The sequence below is a fragment of the Nannospalax galili genome, unplaced genomic scaffold (genome assembly GCF_000622305.1).
Source record: "Nannospalax galili isolate Female #2095 unplaced genomic scaffold, S.galili_v1.0 scaffold53, whole genome shotgun sequence".
Classification (NCBI taxonomy): Eukaryota; Metazoa; Chordata; class Mammalia; order Rodentia; family Spalacidae; genus Nannospalax; species Nannospalax galili.
In genome coordinates, this window is record NW_008332852.1 from 622,965 (window position 1) to 635,152 (window position 12,188).

The following is a 12,188-nucleotide window of genomic DNA, read 5'->3' on the forward strand; positions in this document are numbered from 1 at the left end:
GAAAGAAATAACTAAAATATTTTTAAATGAAAACAAAATCTTCTTGGCATAATAACAAGGAAGAAAACTAAAAATATCTATTAACTAACCATGTCCCCAACAAATTTATAATTTAAATATAATTATCACAGTTACCTTAAATATTGAAGTCAACATGACCAATAGTCTTCATGTGGTCAATGTGAGCATAAATTAAAATAAGCTTGTAGATACATGTGAAATTATTGCCTAGATGACTGAAGTATTCAATATTAGGCTACCACCACCAATACATACTCATGGAGAATCCTGCAGTTTGGAGCAGAGCATGACAAATGTAAGGACCACAACTTCCTGTTACCCAGGAGATACTGCCTTAGATGACTGCTGCACTTTGGAATTACCTGGGACCAGGGCCCAGGCCCACAGGAATTGTGATGCAGTTGGCTCAAGCACTGGGGTTTTCATGAGCCCCCCAGATGATTTTGACATCAGCCATGGCTGAAAACCATAGTGCTCCTATGGTCACTTTGTAGCTAAAGCTTCTATTCGTCTGACGTTCTTTATATTGCTTAAAACATATGCACTTTTCATGCTCCACAGTGGTGAGGCACCTGCTCCGTTCTCCTTGAAGTGCATTTATATTTTGTGCTCAGTTTTTAAAGGAGAAATCTGTTTCCCTAACATCCCTGGCTGAAAAGAAGAACAATTGCATTTGAGCAATGCCATGAAAGGTAGAAAAATCCAAAATAAACACTGACTTAGAATTTCTTTAAACCTGTCTTAAAATGAGACAATGCTTACATTAAGTTGGATACTTTTTTGATAACTGCTTCACACAAGTTCATATTCTATGAGAAGGCAGTGTTATATAATGGATTGAAATTCAAATTTAGTTTCATTTACTTTATCTTTACTATGCATTGAAAATCAGATTAATGAAGACGTAGCATTTCCAAAGTGACGAAATTATTTTTTAAATGATTTAAGTGCCAACAGTGGTATATGTTTACAATGCCTTAATTATAGTTTTTAAAAGGTTCAGGTTGTTAGCATTGTCTTTTATTTTTTCCTCTTACATTTTAAGAGAAAGAGAGAGAATATGTAACAAATCACATTTGTTTGATTTGTAACTTTGAAAATTGACAGGGGAAATATTTAGGAAGACATTCCACTTGGATATGTTTCCTTATCATTCCACAGGTCCCAGTGGCATTTTCCTATCTCTTTCCTTATGTGGTGGTCTAACAATTTACCTGAGGAGTTAGTATCTGCCTCTTAGGCATACAGAACAGAAACTGTTTGAAGATGACCCTTGAGCATATCATATAAATGATTAGATTTGAAATTTAATTTTAGCAGGAATCCATGAGTCTGCAGATGCAAAGGTAGATGGCATTTAAGCAGTGTTTCTATTCAGTAGTTAGATTTGCTCCATTAGATTCTAGTTTTAACACAGAGCTGCCAGTAAATGAAAGGCACTAGTAATATCCAACCAAGAAAATTATGTGCAGATTTTTAAGAGGCATGGTGAGAACTGCTTGAGCTACCACAGGGAGGTAACAGCTACAATGTTCAGAAGTAAATTAATGTCTGCCTAATGGTCAAGCATGCTGCTTAGATAGAAATACTGTTTAAAAAAAAACCAGAAAATGGGAAAAGAAAAAGGTCCTAGTAAACATGAACATTTTTAAAAGATAATCAGAGGTAAAGAAGTATGATAGTGTATAAGGCGTCCTTTAGAAAGGAACACTACAAAGATTGCAGTATAGAAGTGAAGGGGTACAAAAGTAAGAAAATCAAAGAGAATGAAAACAAGATTGTACAGTATATTAGAGCAAATAAGAAGATATTGGTCAAATAAGCAAAGGACAAGAGTTGGGGGGTGACTAATATTATCAACACCCTCTACTGATGAACCTGTTTTTTTGTAAATTTTGCCCCCTGCAGTTTGTCAGGCACTGTTCCTGGCACTCTTAGTAATAAGCAGAGGTAAGATATATTCCTAGCTCCAAGGGGTAGAGATGGTCTCACAGGAACCCCACTATCCGTCACTATTGCCCTACGTGATGGAATGTTTATTAGAGACCTCTTTTTATGGGGTCTGTCCTGGGGTGGTTTTGATCAGGTGACTCTTCAACTTGACTGCTGTATGAAACATGATTTAAAAGAAATATATGCAGATGTTCTGATATGGACTTTGAGATGTGCTCATTTATTAAAAGCCAAACCTTATACGTGCAATTAATATATACACATTTTGGAACCGTGGCCTCCTCACACCTCAGAGGCTCAACGTTTTCATACATTTTTCTAATTTTTCTGGATTTTAGCTAGATACAAAATAGTACTTGACATAAAAAATTAAAAAGCAAATCAAAAGATAATAAATTCTCGGCTTTTTCCCCCTATGGCACCCTACCTGTGGATTAAAATAAATCACTTAACCTCTCCATACTTTCACTTCCTCCTTCTAAAAATAGGGACCTGGCCATGTTCTGATCTGTCTCTAAAAGCAGGAAAATAACTGGAACAGTTTTGTAAGCCCTTCTGAATCTGCATATAAATCCAGGATATAGCAGAGGCTGACTGTGTGAAGCCAGGGAGACTCATTGCACAGGGCCTCAGTGATCACCTTTGTAAGCATGTTTCTTACCCCAAGAGTGATGCTGGAGTACTTAGAGAATTTGAACTAAGCGTAAAAGGTTTGTTAATGATACCTCTTATACATTATCTCATAAATGCAGTAGACCAAAATAAATATAACTTTGATCATCCAAATGTAAAAGAGAATATATAGTTTTTTTAAAAGGATTAGATGTATTAAGTGGTTTAGAGTGCCAATCTGCATAAACCAACACTTTTTGTGTCAGGAACTTCACATCTTCTCCTCTCCCAGAGTGTCAGCAAGAGGTGAAGTTCTTGTATTCATGGAGGAAGAGAATCATCCTCAGTCAGCCTTAAGGTGATTCTGAGGACTCTACCCACCCCAAACCTCTACCATACCTTCCCCAGCATGACTCTTGTACATCATCACAGGGCCCAAGTTTATTATCAAGAGGACAGAGTGGACTGCAGTGTGCCTGCAAGCGGAGGGTCTTCTGCCTGGCCTTCTGCCCAAGTACTCAGCTGCACCTTCTGAGCAGAAGCTCCCTGAGGCAGAGAGAAATGCCCAGAAACCTGCTCTGCCATCCACATTTGCTGGCAAGTGGAGCAGCAGGCATATGGTCAGCCTGAATGGCACTGGGAATCCTCCAGCAGGCTTTAGCACTTCAGAAGCCGGGTTGATTTGAATGTCTGTATACCAGCCAGTCACCCAATATTTTAGACCACCTGCAATTTGCCACATACCACAACTGGTCTGCTCAGGAATGAACAGAGGTAAGACATAGTCCTAGCACCCAAAAGTAGATATTAGATAGATATGACAAACCATCTAACAATTTTGGCAAGATTTGTAAGGAAAATTAGTCATCTATGTAACTATATTTAAGGACTCTACTTTTTAAGTTAGACCACACTAGGAGACTGATACAAAATGATGAGCAAAGCAGACCACAACATGCCCTCTTTGAGCTTACCTTTAGAGGAGAGGAGAGTCAGTAAGCAGGTTGTCAGTTATTTATTCATTAAAAGTAAATGTGATTCTAAGATACATCATGCTATGAAGGAAGTATTTGGCTGCAGCAGATTGGAGGCCTAGTTAAGAACCCTGAAGACAGCCATGCTAAGAAGAGACACTTAAATTGAAGGTGACCAATGAAAAAGGTAGAATCTCTCAGTGTTGAGAAGCTCATTCTAGGCAAAAACACCAGGATAAAAGGGATCCCAAGAAGGGAAAGGTTTGGCATATTTGATGTGAAGAAAGAAAACCAGGGAGACTGATTACACAGGGCCTCAGTGATCACCTTTGTAAATATGTTTCTTATCCCAAGAGTGATACTAGAGTGTTTACATTAACTGCATTAAGAGTAAACTCTTTGTTAGTGATACTGCTTATACATTACCCCAGAAATGCAGTAGACCAAGAGAACACCATGAATATGATCTTGGTCGTCCAAATGTAAGGGAGAGCATATTCTTGCACAATTTTTAAAGGCTTAGGTATATTATGTGGTTAAAAAATTTTAGCCTAATACTGTGACTATGTGATCATTTGGGAATGTAGAAGATATTGATAAAACAAAAAAATAAATTTTAAGTTAAAATTCTTATATTTCAGTAAGATATACTGGTGCTGTTGGGTCCATTAATTCGTAAGATATTGGAGGATGACCATATTACATGGTCCTTTATGCATTTCTGTGATATGTGAAAATAGGAATGGTGTCTGCAGATCTAGTCAAGGTACAGCTTCAACTATAGACATGTCTAAGATATTTCAAACTGTCAATATCTTACATAGTTGACCTTAGTTAAGCAACCAAAAGTAATATTTAAAAACTGTGTGTGTGTGTGTGCGTGCGTGTAAAGTTATTTGACCCATCTGAGCCTTGAATGCAAACACATAGATAGACCTCATTTGAAAGGAACTACTGGGACATACTTACAGCGATTACCATGAAAGCAGTTAAGTTACTTAAGATTGTACGTAGAGTTTACTTCCAAAGAGAATTTCCAAAAATCTAAAGGGGCAATAATCCCATTACTAATATTTCAGAAGAATAAACCCGAAAGACTAAATACATTGATGTTATCCAGATCATTTTTTCATGCACTACCTACTGTAAAAGGGAGTTTTAAATGTTTGCCAATGGATTCTTCACTTTGCATATTTGTGATGCTAACACTTGCAAATTGAAAGATTAGATGATAATAAATGGGCTTCATATTCTTCCTTTTTGCAAAATCTTGAAAATTTTCATGAATTAAACCTCTTGCTGCCACTGGGAAATAATGAAATGCAGAGCAATTCCTGGAGCATCGCTTGCCATGTTTTATGCTGGCCAAACATTTAGATCTAGTTAAAATCCATATATATATATATATATACTAATTCTCCAACTGCGACTAGTTTGAAAGCACTCTGGTACAAGATTGTAGAGTATTAATACTCTGCCAACTTGAACCTCATTCAAAATCACATGCAATTTTTGATTCTCTGATTCATCATCAATTGTTAGATTACTCACATCTTCTGAGTGAAAAAGAAGTCCTATTTGCATATGCAGACACACAGAAAAATGAACATAAAACCTGTGCCAATAGCTCTAAACTTCATGGTTTCCTTTAAAGAATCGTTTAACATCAGGCATACTATTGGTATTTGTGTTATGTGCTCCTTGAACACATCAAATTCATCCCACCGTGTCAAATGGCATTTTCGGTATGAACAAAAGTGATCATGTTTTAGGACACTCTTTGGGAGGTGGAGCTATTTGGGGGCTTCTGCTTTATTTTGATGACAGTGGTATATGATTCTGTAATTAACAGCCATATTTAGGGTGATGTTGTATGGGAAAACTAACATTGATTGTGCCTTAATGTTTTACTGGCATGTTTGAAGTGTTATAAAACAGGCATTAACTGTTGGAGAGCTAAGCACTTCCTGCCTCTTTGTTTCTTTAATTAACATATTGATCTAAACTGAATCTATAGGATCAAGCTTATTGAGACAGATGGCCAGGTCCCTCCTCAGGAGACCATTCCTGCACTTCACATGTTTTCAGTAAATAAAATGCAGACAAACTACAGCAGGTGGAGGCTGAGGATTTCATAAAGATTTTGGGCAATAGTACCTTGAAGATAACCTCAAAAACAACTGTGTTTTATCACTTCTGTACCTTCACATATATCAAGGGTTTTTTTTTAAAAGATCAAATACAGCTTTCTGATCTGCATTTAATGGAAGAAGTAACAATGTTTAATTGTGTACTTGTGCACAGGGCATTATTGCTGGTATATCTGGTCAATAATTCATCAATTGCCATTGGCTCAAAGTAAAATTTGAAAGAAAATGTAGCCATGGGAACATGCCTAGTTTCAGCTACATCATCTCTATTAATTATGCTTTTCCTTAATTTTGTTCATTAGGTGACAAAAGTGACAGCAGATGGAGAGCAGACAGGACAGGATGCTGAAAGGACCAATGCAAGAGCAGAGTCCTTAGGAGAATTCATTAAGGAGCTTGTCCAGGATGCTGAAGGTATTATAAAATCACATTTTAATCTTGATTTCTCCCCATAGAAAAATGGAAGAATGGATTGTATGGGACTGGAATTTCCCCTGTATGAGGGTGATGATTAGCTGAAATCTATAGCCTTCCAGGTTAAATGAACAGTAACAGTTAGTGAATTAATGATTATGGATGCAGAATCATAATAAATTCCTGAATAAATTCTAGGATGATTGAATAATTCATTGAAAATATATACTTTGCTATTGTTGCATACAAAACTATTTAAAATATTTTTAATTCTTAAAAAATATCATTCCATTTGGTGCATTTCTCAAAATGATCCTTCAAGTACTCGGTATGGATTTCAGGTGAACATCTGTTACTCAGGATTTGGATGTGCTCATTCACTGAAAGGTCCCTGGCATTTAGTCCACAGTTCCCTAGGAATTAGTTCTTGGCACCCCTCAATACAACTTAGAGTTAATGTGAAAGCCACTTCCTTGGGCAGAATCCCAGAATGAGAAGCCCTTAGCTCTCCAACACCTATAAATGCATATTAAACATGCATGCTCAGAAACTTCAAAAGGTAGATTTTTTTAAAATACAATATTTTTATTGTTCTACAATGTTATGTGATTTTGAAGTTTTGCTTTGTGATATAGACCAATAAAAGCTAAGCTTCAAAGCATATTCTGACTGGAGGTCCTGGCTTCACTGAGAACAGAGACTAGACACTGACTCTTCACTGTGGGGAGCAACAGTGTTTTCATCTAAAGTTGTTCTGAACCAGAACATTCCAGTCTCTGAAACAAGTTACTTTTAGCGGGGCGGGGCGGGGGGTTGGGACTTCACTCACTGTGCTCTGTGCTCAGCTCCCTGAATTGTGATTTTACCTTGTATTTTTTTCCCACTGATGCTAATAGAAAATATATGCCTCTCAAGCAACAAATCCCATGGCAGAGAGCTGTTTTCCTCTATATGGATGGATCTCTGAAGTTGACAGTTAACACTTCCATCTTCAATGGAAAGTCTCAAGTACTTCTCACCCAGGAGTCTGTCCTTGTGACTCATTTTAAAGTCACATCAATTAAATTTTGGTTTGTGGGGCTAGGGATATAGCTCATCAATAAAAAGCATTTGCTGCTCTTGCAAAGGATCAAAGTTTACTTCCCAACACCCACATGGGGCAGGTCAAAACCACCTGAATCCAACACCTTCTTCTGGCCTCTGAAAACACCTGTAGATGGTAGACATACAGTTAAGGTACACACACAAATACACATAAATAAATAAATAAATAAATAAATAAATAAATAATATTTTAAAAACTGCTCTTGCTTTGGTGACAATAAATGCTGACATGTTTTAATGGACCTCATGATCAGTGCTGGTCGTATTCTTCCTTGCATTGACTCTTCCACCTCCCACACCACAGAGGCAGATATAGTTATATATATACAGTTGCTGCTTTGGTCACTTTTTTTTTTTTTTTCCTTGTTTGTTTGGTTTGGTTTTTTAATCATGGTACGATTTGTACACTGAACAAAACCACTGACAGGGGGCAGTGTGGAGCTAGCAGGTAACCCAGTCTGTGCTCATCTTTAATATGTTCTGCTGCATTTCCAGTCACCGGATGTATCTCTTGTTTCGTACAGTCCTGCACTGTGCTTTGGTCAGATGATCTGAATGCATCTGTGTTGATGGACACTGTCTTCTAATCCCTGTGAGGCGTTGGGTGGAATAGTTGTACCTGAGGAAACAGGGACACTGCTCATGTCTGCCAGCAAACACTAGTTGAAAGAATGAATGCAATTATTAAAATTGAATAAAAGTTCAAAGCATTTACACCAGTGATCCACTAAATTCTATTTGAAATGTGCTACAAGGTTTGGCAGTTTAGGGAAGAGGAGAGTGAGGAAGGAGAGAGGGAAAGGAGATTGGAGAAAAGAGGTGGGAGACAGGGAGAGACAGAGGAAGGGAGGGAAGGACTCAGCTCAAGATCTGGATAGGTTATACACACATCCACACCTCTTCTTCCTTCCCCTAAACTGCAGCGATGGAGATAATCATGAGTACTTTCGTGTTTTATTAGTGGCAGTAAATCGCCGTGGAGAAAGTGAATGTTTCGACCAGGCATTTGTCTGTTTCAGTTTTATGTCTTGTCTTTCATTATCAGTCATCGGTCTTTATAGAAATACAATCAGCTCCTATTCATCCAAGGTATTCTTACCTCACTATAATTTTATAATATCTGCTGTGCCCTGACCTTTGATTAGATTATGAATGAACTACATTTTATCCCATGCATTAGAGTTAATGAAAGGACATAGTTCAACCCCATTAGTGTTTATGTCTTGACATATAATAGGACTTAATTAATACTAGACATCCTTCTTTGCTCTATGAGAGTGTAACCATTTTCCTTCCTGTTAAATTTACTCATCAGAGGAGTTTTTTTCTTATTTGATAGGAAAAAATGTATTTGCTTCATCCAAGGAGTTGGTTTGTTTTATATTTTATGGGTGCTGCATATTTCTTTTGTTCCTCTGTTTATGCTCTGCCATGCATCTGCTGCTGTGGCGACCTGAAGCTGATCTATTGTAACAAATAGTACAGCATGCCCTTCCATCTATAAATGTGTTCCCTCCCTCTCATTGTTTACCTTTCCCCTTATTTCTTTTTATCTTAATTTTAATCTTGTATTTAAAATGTTTTAATTACTTATTTTTGGTAATTAATGTATTTAAGGATTTATCTTTTTTACAATAATGTTGGAATAAATAAGTCAATTCAAGAGATATATTTGCAGTATTTTCAACTCTGGAAAAATATTGAAAGGGACACATATACACCATTGACTAAGGCACTAAATAAACACATTTACCTTTAGTTTAAAAATAGAGGGATTCTAATTCCACATGTATAGTAGTAGAGAAATCCACTTTCTTTTACTGAAGTTTAAAAAAAAAATTTTTGCTCAGTATTGGAGATTGAATCTGGGGCTTCTTCCTACATTAAAGTAAAGGTTCTATCATTAACTTCTAACCTCAACCCCTCTTATGTAAAAATGATGTTTTATTAACTTAGCATCATTTTTATGGCCATTTTATGTCTTCTATTAATTTTCTCAGTTCTTAACATGTCATTTCAATAAAAAGGAAATGATGCATACATTCCAGAAGGTGCAGCCCAGGTTTGCCTTTTCCCACTTCTCTTTCACCTTTTGTCAAAATATCTTTTATTGTTGATATGTTCATTAATAAAAGAAAACTATGACTTTGGCAGGCTGGTTAGTAAAATCGATTGTTTAAATGTATACAAATGATATGGTGGTTACATACCAAACAAATAAAGTCAGCTGTATACACAGGATGGCAGTCGGCAAGGATGAAGCTTGCCAGGTTGTAAATAAACCTACTACTACATGTAGTACTTGTACTTTTCTTGAAATCTTAAAAGAAGAATTTCTCAAATTTTTCTTAAATTTACTCACCCTCTGGCATGCTTTACTTACTGGATGAGGGAGCTTCCAAGTTAATCAATCTGTCTATGGTCCATATTCTTCTGTAACAAAATGATACAGTTTGACAGATACTTTACTGAAAGTAATGGCAGAATTGTGGAAAGATTCTCTGGTATGTGTTCAGCAGTGGACCAGAAGGAGCCAAGCTTCCAGATTATAGCACCTAAGGATAATATCTACCATAGGGTTGGAAATGGCCATGTTTGTTTGTTAAAGATGTGATTTAAATTTTCTTACAAATCTATAAGTAACTACATTCGGATGCTATAACAGAACTATTGTAGACTGAGTTGCTTATGAACAACAGAAAAATGGTTTATTATTGTTTGAGAAGTTGAAAAGTCAATCAAGAGAGAAGGACCCTTATTGTCTATTGAAAAGCCACTTCCATGATCACTGGTAACCTTCTCGTTGTGATATTTAGCATGGTGGAGAGGTAAAGGACATTCCCTGTATCCCTCTATAAAGATACTGTCTCCTTTTTAATTTCACTATCTAATCATATCTCAAATGCCACATCTAAATACCATCAACGGGAATTGGGTTTCACCTTAAGAATTTTGAAGGAACATGAACATTCTGTCTTTAACTATGACAATCAGGAAAAAGTATTGACTACAACAACTTTCTAAACAAACACATTAAGAAAAAATTGCATTTTGGAATGGGTAGGTCAGATATTGAGACACAATTGCTTCTGCTTCTCAGGGCTCTTTCTCCTCCAGTGTACATCAGGAATTTCTGGGGGCTCAGTAAAACACTAGATGGCTGGTTCCCACTCCCACACTTTTTGACCCAATAGATCTGTGGTGGGGCCCGAGTATCTGTATTTCTATCAAGTCCTAAGTTTATGCTGCTGGGTAGAGTACCACATTTCAGAGCTGCCCACTCAAAGCCCATCCTGGCTGCTGTGTGCACCTGATTGATGAGCTCTAACAAGTGAAAATCTGAAAAATTTCTCCAATAAGGAAAGTTCAAGATTTATTAAGTCTTAAAGAGATCTTCAGATATACCTTTAAATGTTAGAAAATACCTCTTGGGCAACCCAGACTCTTCATTCTGAGGATTTCATGGGTAATATTATAGAAATAAGAATTCAAGAGACAAAAAGGTTTGACAAAATATCTCCCTTCAACTCACCAAATTAATGTCCCATAGAACATACTTCAGAAAACTTTAGTCTAAAATGAATGGAAGAACTCTGTAAATGTTTCAACTTACCAATTTTTTGAACTTTTATTTGACAGAGAATTCTTTCTCCAAATGAAATCTTGCCAAGAACACCAGCCTATAAAGCATGTTCTTGGCAGAAGAGACATCATTTGTAGAATAGTTGAGGCACTTGGAGAATCCTAATATTCCAAAGAACATAGCATGAAACCCCATTTACTGTAGTAAACATGGACACATAGGATGGGTGTTTGAGGCCTATCTATAACCCTGATGCCTAGACCAGTGTTCCTTCCCTCACTCCTTTCAAACATGAATACAAGAGAACCTGCAAGGACAAGTTCATGCTCACAGAGCTCAAGTATTTTAAAATTGGCTGAAGATAGCTGTCTGTCAACAGTGCTATAGATCTTGTGTTTCAGTGTTGAAGTGGTAAACTACACATCTCATGTTTTTTACCTCTCACCTGATTCACTTCTTTATTTGTATGCCTTCTATTTGAAGTTAGAAACACACTACTTTAATTACTGCAGCTCCTCAAAAGAAATTTAATGTGGAGAATTGTGTCACATTTCCTTCTTTGATGCTGACTGTCATGATACCTCTTCTGGCTCCCAGCAGGAACACCCCTGGCAAATGACATTTCATTTGGTTTTGGTGAGGAAGAACAGATGTTGAATGCCAGTGTTGCTTGTGACATTTTCGTTTCCTAATTTACAAAATTTGCTTGACCCCCTACAGCTGTAAATGAAAAAGCTGTTAAACTAAATAAAACACTAAGAAGTCAAGACAAGGCTGTGGAGAGAAATGTACAAGAACTTCAGAAGGAGATAGATCGGATGCTGAAGGAACTCAGGAGGAGGAATCTCGACACACAGAAGGAAGTGGCTGAGGATGAGCTGGTGTGAGTAGACTCTCTGCAGTCTTTTCATTTGCTAGATTGAGCCTGGAAAATTATTTATAGTTTTCTAACTTTCCATCACACACATGAGCTAAAGAGACTTGGTTTTTCTCACCTAAATACGTTTTCTATTTATTTATTTTTCATGTTTTAATTCTGCTTTACCTTGCTTTAAAATGAGTTAGGAGCACAGATTTCCTCTTTATAATCAAGTAAATGATCTTCTCTAGTGTCATTATTTCTATAATTAGGCAGTGGGCTTGATTTATTGATCTCCTGTTAGGGATTTTTGAACTGTCAATAAAGCTAGGGATATACCTTGGTTGGAAGAGTACTTGCCTAGCATAAACAAAGCCCTGGGTTCAATCCCCAGCACTTTACAAACTGGACTTGATGATATATACCTTGTGTATATCCCAGCACTTGTGATATAGATGCAGGAGAATCAGAAGTTCAAGGTCATCTTTGGCTCTATAGCAAATTCAAGGCCAAGTTTG

General features: G+C 36.9%; 1 protein-coding gene across 3 annotated transcripts in view; it reads left to right on the forward strand.

Annotated features, from left to right (window-relative positions):
- Window positions 1–12,188, forward strand: part of Lama2 (laminin subunit alpha 2) — a 679,163-nt gene that overhangs the window by 529,398 nt on the left and 137,577 nt on the right. For all 3 annotated transcript variants that reach the window (XM_008827821.3, XM_029560968.1, XM_029560969.1), the window contains 2 exons: window positions 6,013–6,124; window positions 11,532–11,694. In XM_008827821.3, the coding sequence (XP_008826043.1) occupies window positions 6,013–6,124; window positions 11,532–11,694 (275 nt within the window). The remainder of the gene's footprint in view (window positions 1–6,012; window positions 6,125–11,531; window positions 11,695–12,188) is intronic.